The sequence below is a fragment of the Synchiropus splendidus genome, chromosome 8 (assembly GCF_027744825.2).
Source record: "Synchiropus splendidus isolate RoL2022-P1 chromosome 8, RoL_Sspl_1.0, whole genome shotgun sequence".
NCBI classification, from domain to species: domain Eukaryota; kingdom Metazoa; phylum Chordata; class Actinopteri; order Syngnathiformes; family Callionymidae; genus Synchiropus; species Synchiropus splendidus.
In genome coordinates, this window is record NC_071341.1 from 19,432,422 (window position 1) to 19,450,795 (window position 18,374).

Consider the following 18,374-nt stretch of genomic DNA (forward strand, 5'->3'; position numbering starts at 1 on the left):
AAATAATTCTGCGTTCAGTTCAAACTTCCAGTCGGGGAATGATTTACCCGCCTTTAATTTTGCTTTTTTGCAGCATTACAGACAAAAGTGGCGACAGTCACATGCTTCGCGTTGTCACGGAGATAATGGACCACGTCTGGACTGTAGTGGTGACGTTCTGTAGGGGTCAGCGAGAGCTGGAGTTTCTCGGGCACTCGTGCATCCGGTAGGCGCACATGTAGAAGATACCTGGGAGACGAGTGTCAAAGGTCAGCGGAAGGACGGCGCCAGAGGCTTTTGTGTGACACACCTGAGAAGAAAGTGAGCACCACTGCCACCCAGCCCATAATATACGACCAGGAGAAGCGCCAGTTTCCATAGCGTTTGCCATAGTAGTTGACTGTCACTCCAGTGTAGACAGCCATGGCCAGCAGCACAAAGAAACCTGGAGCAGATTCAGTGGAGTCAGACAGAATATACATCAGAACAGAGGCCAATTACAGGACAAATTCATCATTATCATTTATTACTTATTATATTATTATTTTTAAACAATTAAATCTGCCTTGACTGGGAAAAAAACAATATTTTTTAACTCTAACTAACTTTAAAAAATTGGAAAAAAAAAAAAAGATAATTCCTGCAAAGCAGAAGATTGACAGGAAGCAACAGCCAATGAAATCCTGTCTAAACCCGCCTCTTTTAAGTACGCATTGGTCGGAAACTGATGTGACGACAGAACGTTTGTAGTGGCGTCGCGGTAGATTTAAATTCCATTTTTAGTTGTTTTTTTTTTTCATGTTAAAGTTTATTTAAGTCTGGGAACAGCTGCTGGAGCTCACCAAAATGGGGAAAACCTACATAAACATCGCAGGTGAGGCTAGAATAAGCTAACTCACCGTTGCTAATTCACATGAAGCTAATAGGCTAATTCTGTGCTATCGCAGCCTGACATGGTAGGTCACAGTCCACACTATTTGTGTGTGTTTGAGACTATATTTTGAGGTTAAGTCTTTGGCTTTCTTCTCAAGCAAGTGTCCCAGTTTTTCGGAAATTAAGGAAGTGTCAGTCAAACCGTATTTTGCCACAAATGTCTGTCCACAGATTTAATAGTAACAATAAAAGGTTTGACAATGTTCTGATATATATATATATATATATATATATATATATATATATATATATATATATATATATCATCTATCTATCTATCTGTCTGTCTGTCTGTCATCAATCCATCCATCCTATCCCATCTATCTATCTATCGATCTATCTATCTATCTATCTATCCCTCTCTCTCTATATATATACATGTGTGTGTGTGTGTAAACTGTTTTAATTGTATCTGAATGCTCCATTGTTTTATTTGTCTGCGCATGACTTACATGAGATGAAGAAGAGGATGCCGGCAGCAAACGTCTTGTCAAAGCCATCAAAAGAGGAGTAGTGGATGAAGGCCATGACCCCGATCACAATGCCGATGAAGCAAGCCAGCAAGGAGAGGATCATGAAAGCCCGCGTGGCATCCCAGTACGCTGAGCAGCGGAAAAGGAACGCTGATGTCAGTTCAGAGGTGAGAGGGAGTTAAAACATGTCAAACACTGGAATAACATTTAGAGGGGTGTAATCTCTGGCAAAGGAGCTCACTCAGTCACTGGTCAGTTTAGACACACCAACATCGCGGACTGACACCTGCACCTCCAGGGCTCACACACAGATATCCATGCACGATGAGGACACTTGGCGACTGCTTCTCTGGCCCTCTCTCTCTCACACTCACTCACTCACTGGTAGAGTGGATCGACAGTATCACACACACTCATCAGTGGTGCCATTAGTGCTGGCTAATGCTCACACGCAGGTTAGAAGCCTGCCTACACAGTGTCATACTTATCAGATGTGCACTCTTAAATGCGCTTGGGTTGATAATGCTTGAAAAAATGTATAGTTCTCTGCAAGTTTTAGTCATATCTTTGGTATCAGTATCAGTATATCAGTTCATCTTTCATTTACATCAAGTACCATACACATACCTGGGTTTTTAAAAACGTATTTGGACTGCAGGACAACAAAAGTTTGTGACTTTTTGGACCCAAAGAAAGTGTTTTTTGTTTTATACGTCTGACCGGTTTGAGCTGGAAGCTTTAGTTCTTTCTGTGAATGAGTCTCTCTCACCGATGCTGTCTGTGTGTGTCATGCATTTCCCAGGCACACAGTAGCGCCACAAGCCCTGGTGCATATAATTGCTGGAGTGACGGTACTGCATCCAATAGTCCGTTGCCGTGGAGACGATGAGGAGTATGTTGCCCACTCCGGCGCAGAACAAGCCTCCTCCCATGAAGCTGTACATCCTGACCAGGGACTGACACGGAGAAGAGAGCAGGTCAGAGACACGCCACATCTGCAGCGCCAATTACATCCAGTGCCTGTTGTTCCAGAGCCGTGAATGAATAAAACAATACTGGAGTTATTCTGTCGGCGGCTGCAACATTAGAGTGGGACAGATGGGATTGTGGAATATCGAAGCAGACATGCTCGACTGACCTTTTATAGTCTGCTCATAAGAGAAGCCTGCTCCTACTGACAGTTGCTTTTCATTATTTGCCAATTTATTGAGAGAACTGTAGATGTATTGGCAGAAATATTGCTGCAGTATGTGTAGCTATATAGGACTTAGTTGTAATAACAGTCCCCTAGAATGTAGAAATATCAACCATCAGAGTTGTAATACAATATACCCCAGCATTCTTGGTTAATTATCTGAGTATTATTAACATAGAACTTGTGGAATGAGCTACGTTGGTAATATATGGAGTAGAAGTTGCTGGAATTGCAGTAACAGTTTGTACTAGTAGTGAAAACAGTCTAGTTGAAGTACTACTGTATATGTATTTTGTATGTGTATCTGTATGTATTTTTTTTAGTTTTAGTATGAAAATTACAAACATCTTGTCATGAATTATGTATTATTGCAGAGTAAAAGTTCTGGAAGTATTTGTTTAAACTGTGGTAAGAGTAGTTGAAATATACGTGATAGTATTAGTGGTGGACACATGGAGTGGAAGTGCTAAGAAATAAAGTTCCGGTAACTGTGGTGAAAGACATCTGTGTCAATAATAATAATTGTATAGAGAGATTAAAATAACACTCACAATATTATAATATACTGAAATCTATGTACTATATTTCTAGTATTGTAAAAGTTGCGGCAGTGTAATTGTGTACTCACACATGCACACATTATTTGTAAGTCGCACATTTAAGTCATTTTTTTTAAGGTAATTCAAATATGTACTTTGCATTTTAACTAGACTTTTTATTAGTCTTCTGCAGCATAATACATTTACGATATTGTGACTCACATTTACTGCTGAAAGGAGGAACTGAAGAGATTCCCTACGTTGTAGTTACTCTTTCCAAAGAATAAAAATTTGAAGAAAAGAAGCTGAATTTCACTGCTTATTCCAGTAACAATTAAAAAAATGGTGCACTCACCTTTGTGTTTTACTTGAGGTTAAATGGAATCCAATATTTGACGTTTGTGCCACAGAGCCAGGTGTTGCTCAGAGTGGCAGGAAAGTTTTGTTGGTTCAAAGGAAGCGGGGCGAACAAACAGGCCGGCGGGGGACAAAAGAGCCCGCTGGGCCGCCACCAATCACGGGGGGATGAGTTTTGTGTTTCAGGGAATCTGCTGAGAACACGAAACGTAAAAGCGCTGCACACAACTGGGTAATAGTGATGACTCGGAGCTTCTGATTCAGAAGTCGTGAGCAGCAATAATGTTGTTATTGTTGGGAAATGTCCACGCGGTGGAGACGATATTTCACGTCGAAAGTTGCTGTTCTCCATCGTTCTGGAACAATGATGGGTCCAAAACATGAAGGGGAATTGATGGATTCTTCCAATGTGCCCTGGTGTGAAGGGAACATGATACTGAATGATGCATTTGTTTTGAAAAAGGCGTCCATTCATGCATGTTGAATCTCTTATGTTACAGTTTTTATGACACTATTTACTCACAGTTACAACTTGCATTTATTAAAAACTTTTTTAGTCCAACATTTATAAGATGCATCCATTAAAAGTGTCATATTAAAGAACAATTATTAATATAAGACATACTATTAAGATACAACTGGTGCTTTTTACAGGGTCCCAGAATCAACCGGTGTAAACGTGAGTGAATAACTTGTGTGATGTGTTTTGTCATGTTACTTCTTAACATGTGTCTCAACTCCCAGTGATCGTGATTTAACATTTCCATCACAAACATTGCGATGCTCATTCAATTCCTCTTCTAAGATCAAGTTCAGCCACTCTGCAGAGATGCAGTTCTCCTCTCTGGCCACTAGATGGCAACTTTTAGTAAAAATTGAAACATCCAGATTTTCTAACCATGAATCCGGGACCTAATGATGTTTATCCATGGATTAGGCCTTTTAATATTTCCTCATGTAACCAATGAAATTTGTTTTATAACGGTCCAGCATTTGAAAGCTAGTGGTAAGATCGTAAATGTATTTGACTGCGACCATATTCAATACACTTTTTACAGCCTTTGGCCAGTTATATTTAGTCGGACTAGTTGAACTTTGGAAAAATATGTTTTTGTATCTCATTTCTGTAGTCATCTGATCAAACGGTTATGATATAATGGATAATATAATGATATATATAATATAATATAATATAATATAATAATGTTCAATGTATGTGTGTAGTTCAACAACATGGTGTTGTAGTAGTTGAAACATAGACATTCCAGTTATACTTTCTGGTTCTGTCTATTTGAAGTAGTGGTGGTAGGTACAGTAGAACACTACTATCAACTTGTAGTCCAACTTCTGCTTCTTAATAATACTATGACCTGAGAGTTCATGAAACCACATCCTCATTTTCAGAACCCAGTAGGCGGCGCTCTGTGTTTAAAAATGACAGGAGATTTCATAGAAATGTAAAGATTTTTGGCCAGAGAGTGCCACCTAGTGGGCTCTAAAAATGAGGACAAGGTTTCATGAAGCATCAACACATCCCTAGGTAGACAGGGAAAGTAGTTGCAGCAGATGTATATATAGTCCTCTGAAAAGTATTTATGTACTGTAAAATGGAAAAAGGAGAGACGATGGTGGTAAAAAGTAATATTAGAATGTATAAAACAGAGTAGTATGTAAGTATAAGTAGTATGTTCTACTCATGGAGAGAGACGCATGTATGGCGACGAGATGTCCAGGAACAATGGCGACGAAAGAGTCTCTCAGTCACTAAGCTCACTATGATCAGAACTCAAAGAGCACACGTTTTTGTTTTTAAGAGTTGTGCTTTAGTCTTTAGTCTTGAGTAGTAACTGCAACTTCAGCTGAAAAATGAGTTGACAAACACTAACTTCAGGCTCCTGGGAGCCGAGAGACCAGCCAAAGCCTCAGAAGCTGGAGTGATTTTTAGAAAGACGTGAGGTGTTGCTGAGCGACGAGCCATCTGTGTGCGGCTCAACAGACCTGCACGTACTGTACAAACCTGAAACTAACCAGCTAACCCTCATCCTGCAGTCTGCTGAGAGCAGCAGGTCCCAGCCAACAGGCAGGCAGGCCAACATGGCCTCCACACGCCAAGTGACTGCAGAACTTTAGCATCTCCTCCATGGAGACAGGCGAGTGGCACAGTCTTTTTCAAACCCAGATGAAAGTATCCTGCTGTCAGCGGGAGCAACTTTCACAACAGTTTGAAGACGTCAGCCAGTTTTCTTCTTGTGATTCATTTGTTACGACGGAGAGATTACAAACTGTGGCTCCAGTGAAAAGTCTGAACTTCATCCCGCTTTTGTGCTTTTCTCTCTGAGCCAAAAGCCACTTGTCACCGCTCCAATCAGCCTCGTATTTATTATTTGTTTTTACAAACACGGCGTGACCTCCCACTGAGGCAGATTCCCTCTCAGATCCGTCTGTGTAACTTTGTTCTGTCAGTTTGGGTCTCTAGTCATCCACTCTGCTAAACTTTGTCTTTTATTTAGCTCCTGGATCATGTTTGCGTGCCACCTGCAACAAAAAAACAAAACAAAAAAAACAGTGATTCATGTTTGGTTTCTGCCCAACAACGATCAGCTCACAAAACAGATGGAGTAAATTAAAGGTCAAATATTGTCGCTCTTGTGATGCAGCCAAAAGTGTCAAAAATAACTAGTAATAATTAGTCTTTTCAATGGGGCTTTTAAAAAAAATCCTCATTTTTTAAATACATGTGAATTTAAAACATGACATGTTTGTGATGTATTATTTTAGTATATTTATTTATATACTGTATTGTAGTAGTGTTTGTTTTTACTGAGCAATATTTTTAGCATTACATGAGTGTCAAAATGTGGAGATAAAGCTAGAACTAAATAAGGAAAGTGACTAGAAATTAATGTGGAGGTACAAAAAGTGGAAAGAAACAAAGAAAAGCTAAATGGAAATGTGTTAAATGGAAATAAATATATCCACTTTTTTTCCCTCCAGAATGTCAAAATTTGGTAATTAAAATAGTAATAAATACATTAAAAAGTGAATATATTTATTTCCTATTTAACATATATGAATTTGGATTTCTTTTTCCAAAATTATTTAACAATTATGTCCATATACTATCACTCCTGGCATCTCATAATAACTAAATCAAAGGCGGGTAATGATCATTTTGTTGTTTGGTAGTCTGGGGTTTTCACCTTCTTGCTTTCTTCGACCCACGAATCACGGCAGTGTTTTCTCAGTGATGCAGTCTTCATTCCATTGAGCAGTTGGAGGGTCATTTCAGTGCACAGAAGTGCGGTGGAGCTCAGCATCCAAACATCACAGCGCTGCCAGTAATTCACTCAGGACGGACGCAGTTTTAGTAACAAATGTTTTATTGAGCATTTTAAAAAATCCTGAAACAGACTGGTGATGTACAGGGAAAGCGCACAACACAGCCACGCAGAGATGAGATCATAAAACATGCACAGAGCCACACACTTGCTCTCATGATCGATTCACTGACACATTTTCTGCCTGCTTTCTTTCCCAAACTGGCCGGCATCAACAGAAAATACATTCATCACCTTCCTCCACTTTCCTCAAAAATATCTCTGCGGAATAATAATATCACATCTGATCAACATATGTCTATTTACACGACAAAAAATAGAAGTCATTTACATGAAAAGAGTAAATTATGGATTGTGTTTTGACTGGGACGCAGCAGTGGGTGAAACCGTATGTAGTTCGGCACAGGAATCAAGGATCAATGTACCAGCGCGGTGACTGGATTGTTGCTTCCAGCTCAATTCCTGGTGGTCTAGACCAACCACACGAGTCACCGGTGTTCCAAGTCACTCCTATTGGCTGCGGGTTGTTTGTATGAAGTCTGACCGTTAGAAAAATAAAGTCCAACTTAGATATCATTTTTTAATGTCTATTTTAATAGTATTTGGTTTGTGTACTTTTTAAGTTTTATATTCAAATTCAATATTTAATAAAATCCTTCAACCTCACAGACCAGACAGAACTAATAATAACTCTCATTAAATGAATAGATTTTAACTTCTGAGACAAAATATTTGGATTCATTAAAGATTATTTAATTTCAACTGAAAGCTAGACATTCACCTCTGAGCAAAAATCCTGTTTGTGCGCCATCTTGAGGTGAAGAGCATCATTGCTTGTTTGAATCATTACCTGTAGTATCTTTTCTGTCCCTTCTTCTGGAGGAATACTCACAGCTTTACGTGTGCGGCTGCTGCTGTCGCGGGAACTGTGAATCAGAAGCTGTAGTCCAGGACTCACCAACCTTTTCGAAACTACCTCTCACCTGAATCCAATATCTCAATCATAATTTTGGAGCCTATGCCTCTCTTCTAACAAGATCTTTAACTGGTTCACACGAAGGACATCAGGCATTTAACTGAGAAAAGTCATGAGCAGAAATGGTGAGGGCAGTAGATGTTTATATTTTGCGTCAAGATGGGTCGATGTTTAGTCAATATGGAGCCATTTTATCTTCTGTCTGTGATGAGTTGTCTAACCAACAACCTTCTCTCCAGTGATGATGGTGAGGTCAAGTCAAAGCTGGACAACTAAAGCTGCAACACAGACCAGAACAGATCATCTACAGTGACGGTCACTCCAACGATCCCAGTGCTCCTCTAGGGTCGGCTCATGTAGGAGTCCCATGACCAGAACCTAGAATGCTCTTTTTACATCAAGCTCAAACACTGCTGCTGTTAGCATTTATGCGCCAGGTGAGTCATCGTTTTTGTGTCAGCAACAGAAAGATACGCTCATTTATAAGACACATCTTTATCAGGTCAAAAATGAGGGTGATACTCAGGATATATGTTGCAGTGGAACCTCTGTTTTCGAACGTCACAGACTTCAAACAAATCAGAGTTCGAATGAAAATTTACAGATTTTTTTGCTTTGGATTTCGAACGAAAATCCAGAACTCGAACGCCCCCGAAAAAAAAGCCGGAAAAAGCCCATTTTAAGGCTTGGAACGCATTATTTCTTTTTCCATTCATTGTAATGGGAAAAATCGATTCAGATTTCGAACAAATCGATTCTCGAACGGCCGTCTGGAACGGATTGTGGTCGAGAACCGAGGTTCCACTGTATATGTTGGCGATAGATGCTACACTGCTAACTGCTAGCTGGATGGTTGTGTTTACAAAGTGGCTGGTCAAAAATGTCTTCATCATGAAGTCACATAGCGTTTATTGTGTAGCCTTGCACCAACACTCCAATTCCACTGTTGAAGAAAACAAACATAAATCGAATGTCGTTTCCCACGTAGAGCTCGATCAACACTGTAACATCATAAACAGAGAGAAACAAAATCCGAGTCACACGTGTTCACCATTTAATCTGAAGACTGACTGCGGGACAATATCACTGTGGGAGTGAGCGGACGGCGGAGGTGAGCGTCGTAACCATGCGCTTGATCTTTGGCTGCCTTTAATGGAACCACAAACGGAAACCACGGTCTGGAGTCTGGCCTGGTATCAAGTTCATGGGTCGCAGTTTCTTAACAGATGGAGGGAAAAAGTCTTCTTCATCATTAACAAGTCCTCTCGAGACATCCGCAACACGGTTCCAACATTAAGATCAAATGGTTTTCATGTGACACAGGCGTTACTAAGCAGCGTAACGTGATCGTACGCGCACATGTTACGTGCAAGGATCAGCCTGGACTTGAGACTCCATGGAACAGCTCAGATCCTGTGTCCACTCTGGACGTCTTGGACACGAAGAGTTTAGGAAAAGGCAGATGGCAAGCTGTGATGATTTTTTTTTTCCTTTCAGTTTTTTGATCAGAGCCATGGGAACAGACTGGACGAGGAAGCCAGGGAGGAAGAGGACGGGCGTCAGATGAGGTTCTGAAAGGGAACAGCAAGAACAGTGAGGTACTTTTCCAGTCGGTACCTCTCATCATGTGTCACTTGGTAAACAGCTTTCCAAGATTTTTTTGAATTATCACTGTGTTAAAATATTGGTTAATAGCTTTCAATGTGATATGCTGCTTTAATTTAAAGGCTAAAAAAAAGAAAAGACGCATTTTTCTATTGCGACTTTCTTCAAACCAGTCAGTCAACTGGATAATTTACACTTCAGAGTTCAGATGTTTTACTTACATTCTTACTGTCATACATTCTTCATTATTCATTTATAGACATTTTTTAACTCCTGGATCCTCACAACAGTCTGGAATCATCGGTCTGTCACATCTTCACTACTGGTTCCTGACACCATTTTTGTTGTGATGCAGGAGCTAATACAGCCTCAGCTTTAGTCTTATTTATTTTTTAATTTATGATACATCCTTTAATATTGTGTCCAGCATTTCATTGTTTAAAATATATAAAAATAAACCAATAAATAAAATATATAAAATTGATATTTAATTTAATTGATTTACATTATAATGTTTACCATTGGTATAATTAAATGGTACTTCCAAGATAACAAATCTCTTTTTTTGACTGACTTATTGTTGAACTGACCGAGACATTATTGTTGCTCCAGACGTACCTGGTCTCTGCTCTTGGGAGCAGCGGAGGCTCTGGGGAAGACTCCTCCACCCAGGGATCCGTAGCCTGACATCTGTGTCTTCTGCTGGAGGGTTGACTGACCGTGCTGGATTAAAGTCTCATCTGCAGACGACAAAGAAATGAGGGTGAGTCAGAGCCGGCTTTATATAGGTTAAGCCGTAAGTGATGGAACAGACTGGTGGAGACCCCCCCGCCTCTCGGAGAAGCATAGAAGTAATATGTGTGCAAACACTGCCCATGCTGTTGTTGTTTTCTGCACCAAAGGGGATTTGCATGAAGCATCGCAATATTAAAACACATCCATTTGAAGTCCAGCTGTTCAGACAAGACGTGTTGCAGGGGCAGAAATGTTCTTTTAGTTCTTCGGTGCAGCCGCTCAGAGCAACAACAACATTTCAAAGTTATTTACTCAGCGTGACTTCTTACTACACACCCTGTGATGACCACTTGGCCGGTCCTCGTCTGTGCGGGGAAAAGTGTTCCCCCTTCCTGGGAACCGAGGGCGAGCCGCTCCCCTCTTTCTTTTCACCGTCGGTTCGGTTGCGGCTTAAAATGTCAGCCAGGAGCTGCAGGGAGTTGTCGGCAGGTGGCGGCGCCGGAGGAGGGGGGAGTTCTGGATACGAGTGCAGATAAACAAGAGAGAAATGGGAATATTGATTTCATCTACTGGCAACATTCACAAAAAGGCAACGTGATTGAAATTGAAAGTATGTGGCTGAGAGTGCAGGTGCTGCGTTGTTGTGGTGATTCACAGCCTTTGACGCTGACATGGAAGGCACCACAGTCCCAAGCACAGAGTGACTGACTGCTGATGAAATAAATGGGTAGCTGGATAATAACCAACACTGGGTCAGTGGTTCAATGGCAACACCTGGTCAGATTAACCCGAGAAGACGTGCCGCTTTTTAACACTCGCAGAAGAACTCGTAGAGTAGAAGCCACTGTTTTGTTATAAATCTATGTCTCCTAAAGTAGCTGTCAATAAGCTATTATTCCCAGCATCCTTCCCCCACCCCCCAAAAAATATGGAATGCTATGTCATTCTTGTACATATGTAGTGGAAACCGTGATTCCTTCAATGAGAATGTCACTAGCGGGAGTATGTCCCAGCTACACAGGGGCAGAGGCAGGAGACACACTGGGCACAGTGCAAGACCGTCCGGGTAAAATCGGGTGTGGGAGAAGTCATGTTCCAAAGTCTTATCATTTCTGTTGCCATCTAGAAATCAGATATAACATTATGACTGGGCGGCTCATGGTGCAGGTCCCTGTTATGTCCCCCAAACTTGTTGGATGTAAGATGCTCTTGTTACCAATTCAATAGATGTCAAAACTGTCGGCTCAACAAGGAATGAACTGCATGTGGTCGTCATGTTTGAGGTCCCTCAAAAAGGACAGCAAATTCCTCCACCAAAGCTTAGCTTTGACTGCAGTTGACGTGTCTCCCTGTTGCAACCTTGGGCCGAAAACGCACTCCACAATCGTCCCAACTGTTTATTCGTGGATTTTCCCAGGTTTTAGTGACTTTGACTCTTGGCTGCAGCCTCGCGGGGCCACACTGCGATCAATACGATTGTGTTGGCAAATAAGCCGTCGTCTCTGGAGCAGATTAGAGGTGAGGCAGTGGCAGACTCGTCCCCACCTCCGACCCCCCCCACCCCCGGGCGCCTGACTGAGACTAATTAGCGCTAAACACAGATGACGGTCGAGGCTGATGGGAAAGTCGTCGACTGCCACTGTCAAGGAGGTTCCGCGTGTAAAGCTGTTTGTGCTGCGGCTTCATCTGTCAACACCATTACACTACATCCTCAACTCAAGTGTGAGAACCTCGGGATTCTCTGGGATTCCATGGCTTTTGTATGAAATTATTTGAAACAGTTTTCCAGTCTCTGAATGACACGGCGTAGCAGACAATAAGTAATAATAATGTTGAGGCAGAGCTTTAGTGTGTGAGTTCCAGTGTTGACGGTACCTGCTTGGCCGAGCAGCTCTCGCCTGGCCGGACCTTCCTTCATGCTCTTCTTCTTAGCCCTGGATCTGTTGGCGGATGCTCCAGGACTCAGTTCTACTGCGCACCCAGGAGATTGTCCTGACAAGAGAGCGCAGTGATGTCACGCTGCATGAAGCTGTTGGGGGCGGGCTAAGAAACACTCTTGAAACCATCCGACAGGATTTTCACCAGGAGTCTGTGCCCTGGCTTCATCTAAATTATACATGACACTTCCTGTGCTGGGAGGAAGAAGCTGGACTGACCTTTGCCGAGACTGTCCGCCTTGAAGGTGTCCGCCCACTGGCTGCTGTGGTACATCTCACCGCCGCTGGCCTTGGTGGTAAACAGATCAGGGTTGGACTGGGAGACGTGGTGCTGCAGGCGCGGACTGCCGCCGGGCTCCGCAGCCTCCCGCCGAGGGGACGACGCTAGCCCTGAGGTGTACGACAGCTCATCTGGTTTGGAGGTCAGGCTGGATAGCTCCTCCCTGGACGCGTCCAGGAGGTAAGTCCGAGCTGGAAGCGGTGGACACCAGTCTTCTTCTTCCTCCGAGCTGCAGAACACCAGCGTTTCACTTCTCTTGAACTTTAAACAACAGCTTTCGTGATCAACCAGAATCTTTCAGAAAACTTCATTTTAACACTTGATTTCTATGAAGAGGTCTGGTGGCCTTGTATGAAATGTTCCGTGCCAGCCACCAACTTCTCTGCAGCTCAGAGCTTTTATCAAAAGCAAAGATAAATCCTTTCAAAATGCTGCTACTTCGAATGAGAAGGAAGGCGACGCTCGGAACTGAATGCAACCGAATGTTGCTGTGCGGACTGTTCAGACTTGAAGGTCTGGATAGAAGACCAGCACCACATTCCTAACATGCCCAAGTCTGTACTTGAAGACACCAGTGTGAGTGATCAGTTCAGTGCGGGGCCCCAAAGTTTCACTGACATTTTTTACAAAAGAAGTCTAATATGTTCCATAAGGAAAGAGCCGTCTCGTCGAGCGCCATGGCCGCGGCCGTGACTCATGCTGTCACATCAGAGCCATCAAGGCTAATTTGATGATGGACATGTCACTGAGGATGAGGAGCACTAACCCACTCTGTCACATGACGCCTAATGTCATTAGAGACGACGCGGCCCAGTTAAAAGCCTCCAATCCCACCCAGCTACAGTCCAATCTGTCAGGAGCCATTAGAGCCGACGGAGCCTCCTCACGAGCTCAGATCTCGTCCGACTTGACGGCAGTGGACACGATGTTTGTCGGCCTGAAAAGTCTCCTGACGAGAAACTTCCATCAGGTTGAGGCTGACAGTCTTGGCGGAGGGTTTAATACCCATCTGCCTTCAGTCTCTCTGATCTGCGTTGTGGGGAGATGACTGTAATAACAAACGTTGACGGTTTAAAAAAAAGGTCTTTGCGCGCTCAGCGCAAGAGAAAAGGGATTCCAGATGAAATGCTCCTCAGTGCCGCCTCACCTGCGCTGTTCCTCTCTGCTCTCACTGCTCGGCTGTTTGCTTGCAGGAAGAGGAAGTGACAAGACGTCCACCCATGTGAGTGGCGGCAACTTAGGCGAGGAGCCGGTGGACTTCTGCCTCACCAGTTTATCTGTGAAAGGTACAGCAACATTAGCTCTTCTATAGGTAGAAACATACATGAGAGTAGAGACTTTCATGTGAGCATCAGATACATGACAGAGAGAGATGATTTAACTCGGCTGAGGCCTTCAGCCCTGAGTCTGAAGGTGTATCTGCCACAGTTCACTTTCAAATGAAGCTCCTGGTCCTCCTTTCTAGCTCTGACAAACCGTGCTGGTACCATCCTTCCTCAGCAGCCTGTTGGTCTCCTCCATCTCCACATTAACGAATGCTGAAGAGGCCAAAGTACTAGAAGGTCTGAAGAAGTCTGAGGCTTTGCTGGTCGCTGAAGCTGTGCTATGAGTAGCATGTCTGATGGAAAGGTGAGTAGTGAGGAGGGAAACTGCTCCTCAGATGATCCATGAAGAACACAAGCCTCAGAGGATTAGGTGTCAGGCTGTGGTGTGGTGAGACTGCAGACTGGTCTGGTCACCTTTGGACCTCTGCTGTCCAGCATTGGTGAGGGTCAGTGAGATATCTTCGTCCTTTTTGCCGAGAAAGTGCAGCACCTGGAGAGGTGCGGAGATGATGGTGCATGCTGATGGTGGTCTCTCCCGGTGAAGTCAGGATTTTTAAAAGATTTGTCAGAGCGACCGGTATGTCATCCTTAAATCCTGCGTCGTCCTCACACACACCACCAACGTCTTTGCGATGGTTTTCCCTCGCAAGGTTCTGAGGGAATTTCAGATGTGGGACATTGTCTTGCCTATTTAAGGCGCCTTGCGTTTACAATTACGGTTTTTATTTATCGCTTCTGGAAGGCTTTCATCGCCCGCTCATCCTTGGCTGCTGCACGTCCCCGAAGGTCTCGCAAAATGAAACGGTTTGATTCTAAAAGGAGTGTGTTTTGGCAGTCAAAGATAAGCCATTGTTATAAATCGCCGCACGAGGTGCACCAAATTATGAGTCACCATGGCAACAAGCCTCGCGCTTCACGTTTGCAGCGCTCCCTGATGAAACTTGGCTCCAACTCAACTCCATGATCAAGTGGGTCTGATGGCAGATTGAAAGTTTGAGAACTCACCATTGCTTTTCTTGTTATACTGGAGTTTGGCGTATTCCGAGCCGGACTTTGCCGACTGAAGCGTCCACTGCTCCAGCTCCTGCTCCAGCGCCTTGTTGGACAGGACCGGGTTGCTGCTGTAAGGGTCCGGGCCTTGCTTGTAGCTGGCGCTGGTGTAGGTGTCGTAGTAGGCCAGCAGCTCCTCGTCCGCCGCCGTGTTGATGGTGCTGTAGATGGGGCTGTCGTTGGACGCCGTGCTGCGTTTCTCCGAGTGGCTCGGGAAGTTGGAGATGCTGATAGCTGTAGAGCAGCAACCATTAGTGAGGTTCGCTTCCGCTTCAGTGTCCGATTCTCTTACTGTTGTAGAATCTCTCGGCGTCCAGTTTGCCTGAGCAGCAGTTGACCGACTCCTTGCTGGTGAGCGTGAGGTTGGGTGTGGGCCAGGAGTCAGCCAGCCAGGGGTAGGTGCCCATGTTGGAGCCCAGCATGCCGGGTCTGGGACACACAAACTCAGCGTTAAAAAAACAACATGGTGAGAATGATTTGGAGACTGGACAACCTTACCCTCCGTTGATGATCCCAGATCCTTCGTTGTGAGCAAAGCCAGCTGGAGGCAGAAGGTTTTGACTGAATCAATAAACTGCAGCGAATAACTTGGAAGAGTTGACAACTCAGCAAATACTCAGACTGCCCGTTGCCTAATAAGATAGCACTAGTACACAGTTCCCTCGGAGGGAGCAGCATTGTTCGAAAATCAAGAAATGTATTTCAGTAAATACACATTTCTTATATGCTGGATTTTTTTATGACTCCATTTTTCTCATACTTTCTAGGGATTTTTCTCATTTCTTTGGTTTGGATTACTGGATTATCATTACACTCATGAAGACGGATTAAATAAATGATATTTCAATAAAATATAAATTCAATGTACACTGTTATGAAACATAAAACAATATATACTGAGACACACCTTGAATTTTCCAAATTCATGTACAACTGCATTTATGAAAAAGACATGAACATTCAATTTTGTCTAGGTGAGACCTCTTTAATATTATGATTAAATTATGATAATTCCCTGTATTTCTTTCAGGGAGATGGAAGGCTGTTGTCTCCACCTTCACAGCGTCTGTGAATGGTAACTATAAATGTAGATATTACAAAAGTACAGCAAAAGGCAGCCCAGATGGTGATGAAAAGTCAAGTATTTCTGAATGCTTGCTGGTAAAATAGTTTAATATTGGACGGACTGGTAAGAGAAGTCTTGTAGCTGTAGTGGACACAGAACTCATGTCCTGCTGGGAGGAGAGCATGGAGCAGACTGAGGACCAGATGGAGGGATTATATCTCCACACACTCAGTCGGAGCTGGATCCTGAGCAAAGTAAAGTTTGGTCAGTCGGTTGTAACCGTCATGTTTGTGATCAGGGATCAAATAAGTACTAGTTTTAAAGCTTCAGTGTTAGAAGTCAGAGCAGTGGGTGGGGTTGCAATAGTAGTAGCAGCAGTAGGAAGTGGAGCCAGTCGCTGGATGACCAGTGAAAACAGGTTGAGCATCACTTCCACAACAGCCTCCATCACTGAAGGCGCTGCACTCACCGGCTGGTGTGTAGGCGAAGGAAGTGGTGTAGTGACCCAGCTGCTTCCTCCGGCGGTGGCGACAGTAGAACCAGCCGCTGAAGCCCACCAGAGCCAGCCAGGCGGCCACGCCCAGCCCGGCTAAGAAGGCCGGCTGCCGGACCACGCTGGTGATCTGCTCCGAGATGCTGAGGTCGCTGCTTTTCTTCACCGGGGTGGTCGACGCCGGCTGAGCTGCAGGAGAGTTAAGAAATCCTTTTGTTCACTCTTAAACCTGGCCACATGGTTTTGGGATTCGACACATTTTCATTCATCATTCACAAACATCAACAGTCAATGAACGTTCTAATTTCACTCCCCCCAGTGCAGTGCCACCATGACCCAGCAGTTTTCTTCCAAAGATGTCTCCCAGGAAAAACACCTTAGTTCAACACCAAGCACAAGAGAATTCAAATGCTGCTGAACACTATTCAGTTCAACGGTTTCCATGAGAAGAAGTTATTGATCACCGTGGACTGACTTGACACTGTTGTTGCTGCCACCTGAGGCGGCCAACAAACAGCCTTTCACTCATCTCAGCGCCGCAGCAGGAAGCTCATATTTAATGCAGATCAGAGTGATATTGATTTCACCATCCAACACTGCAAGGAAGTCCATGAGAGTATTTCCCAACAGTGCTCCTAAAAATAGCTGCTGATTCAGAGGTGGCGTCACAGGCAGCCAGTGAGTGAGGAGCCTCAAAAGAAAAAAAAAAAAATTCGCTTTATATTTAAAATATCACCTTTTTCTTTTTTTTAGCTTTAACTTTAACAAGAACATTTCTAGTATCATGTACAAACTTTAAAAACAGTAGGTTTTGGTTCAACCTTTCTGAAATTCCGTGACTTCAACCTTTAATTTTTCATAATTATTTTGCACCATTTTTTAAGCCTAAAAATACCATGACTTTTAACATAATATCAGTACTTAAAAGACAGTGTTACTGCATGACAATAGGTTACAGTTATTGAACTAGTATCACTTTGTAAATGTTATGTTTTCATCAATATACCTTCCATTTTTTTCTCATTAGATTTTAGTTAGTATTGAACGAAGTATTCAGCATTAAAATATTGACCTTCACCAAGGACATGTCGTCGCCTGTATCTATCTGACTTTTGAAGTTTCATCGCTCTGTGGTGGAACGAACACCCATTCTCATTTGCTCCGTCTGTCTGTGTTGTGCAAGCTCCATAGTGATGGGTTGATGAGGCTTCATGAAACAGCATCCTATGTGGCACTCTCCGCTCAAAAACCTTCAGATTTGAACCATTTCTATGAAATCTCCCATCATTTTTAAACCGAGAGCGCCACCTACTGAGCTCAGAAAATGAGGATGCTGTTTCATGAAGCCACATCTCCAGCCCAGTTCCAGAACCCTACTGCCACCTGCTGTCACATGATGAGGACTGCAGTTCAGACCCTCTTCCTGTCCCCTCACTCGTTCCAGCAGAACCACCTGTCAGAAGGCGTCTGACTGATCCACGGCATCAATAACCGTCTGTCTGACTTACCCAGTCGGAAGCTGACGGCCGAGCTCTGGGCTCCCACTCCGAGGCCGGTGACAGCCGCCACGGTGACGGTGTAGCGGACGTCCGGCAGGAGGCCCGTCAGCAGGATGGACAGAACCGCCCCGTCCACCGTCCGGTTTATCTGCGTCTCCTGATGCACATCGCTGCCCACACACCAGACCTGATGGCAGCATGACAAGCCCAGTTAACGTTTGAATATTGATGGGGCCGAATTGTTGGAGCGTGGCGCTGCAACCATGTCTGACCTGCAACAATCTTTTTTTGTTTGTTTTGTTTTTATCTTCAGCTAACGACAAAACCAGAAGTCCATTTTTAAGACATTACGGACATTTTTGGTCAGTTTCTACTGTGGGACAACTTTCTTTTTTCATCAACTTGTGCCATTTCCTGCAGCTCAAATGGCAACTTCCTCCAAACTCCAAATTGATTTTTTTTTTCATACTTTCTAGGGATTACTGGATTATTATTACATTCATGAAGAAGGATCAAATAAATGATAGTTCAATAAAATACACTATTATAAAACATGAAACAATATATAGTTTAACACACCTTTTAAACTGTCAA

The 18,374-nt window shown here is 43.4% G+C and overlaps 2 protein-coding genes and 1 long non-coding RNA gene across 4 annotated transcripts in view; 1 reads left to right on the forward strand and 2 right to left on the reverse strand.

Annotated features, from left to right (window-relative positions):
* Positions 1 to 42: 42 nt before the first annotated feature.
* lim2.3 (lens intrinsic membrane protein 2.3) lies at positions 43 to 3,617 on the reverse strand. Its single transcript, XM_053872066.1, has 5 exons — positions 3,475 to 3,617; positions 2,155 to 2,341; positions 1,365 to 1,514; positions 290 to 424; positions 43 to 228 (listed from the first exon to the last, which is right to left on the reverse strand). The coding sequence occupies exons 2-5, from the start codon at positions 2,327 to 2,329 to the stop codon at positions 167 to 169; spliced, it is 522 nt and encodes a 173-aa protein (XP_053728041.1). The 5' UTR covers positions 2,330 to 2,341; positions 3,475 to 3,617; the 3' UTR covers positions 43 to 166.
* Positions 710 to 18,372, forward strand: LOC128763350 (uncharacterized). Of its 2 annotated transcripts, none has more exons than XR_008415638.1 (8): positions 710 to 853; positions 1,370 to 1,552; positions 2,188 to 2,362; positions 8,030 to 8,227; positions 9,288 to 9,388; positions 10,008 to 10,158; positions 13,541 to 13,633; positions 13,813 to 18,372. It is a non-coding gene; the product is annotated as an uncharacterized LOC128763350 (long non-coding RNA). The 2 variants fall into 2 exon arrangements; XR_008415639.1 differs by having other exon boundaries at positions 1,376 to 1,552.
* The window catches only part of zgc:77784 (uncharacterized protein LOC402947 homolog), a 61,190-nt gene continuing 51,498 nt past the window's right edge, over positions 8,683 to 18,374 (reverse strand). The window contains exons 16-26 of the mRNA XM_053872044.1: positions 17,790 to 17,967; positions 16,258 to 16,470; positions 15,221 to 15,263; positions 15,015 to 15,151; positions 14,678 to 14,956; positions 13,495 to 13,624; positions 12,287 to 12,576; positions 12,006 to 12,122; positions 10,467 to 10,646; positions 10,014 to 10,135; positions 8,683 to 9,361 (exon numbers count right to left, since the gene is read on the reverse strand). Coding sequence (XP_053728019.1) covers positions 9,350 to 9,361; positions 10,014 to 10,135; positions 10,467 to 10,646; positions 12,006 to 12,122; positions 12,287 to 12,576; positions 13,495 to 13,624; positions 14,678 to 14,956; positions 15,015 to 15,151; positions 15,221 to 15,263; positions 16,258 to 16,470; positions 17,790 to 17,967 — 1,701 coding nt within the window. The 3' untranslated portion in view covers positions 8,683 to 9,349. The remainder of the gene's footprint in view (positions 9,362 to 10,013; positions 10,136 to 10,466; positions 10,647 to 12,005; positions 12,123 to 12,286; positions 12,577 to 13,494; positions 13,625 to 14,677; positions 14,957 to 15,014; positions 15,152 to 15,220; positions 15,264 to 16,257; positions 16,471 to 17,789; positions 17,968 to 18,374) is intronic.

Coding starts and splice junctions, on each gene's coding strand:
- lim2.3 (XM_053872066.1), bottom strand. CDS start 2,329: ATGTACAGCTTCATGGGAGGAGGCTTGTTCTGCGCCGGAGTGGGCAAC. Junction 1,515..2,154: donor GACACACACAGACAGCATCG/GTGAGAGAGACT, acceptor TCCGCTGCTCAG/CGTACTGGGATGCCACGCGG. Junction 229..289: donor GGTGCTCACTTTCTTCTCAG/GTGTGTCACACA, acceptor CTCGTCTCCCAG/GTATCTTCTACATGTGCGCC.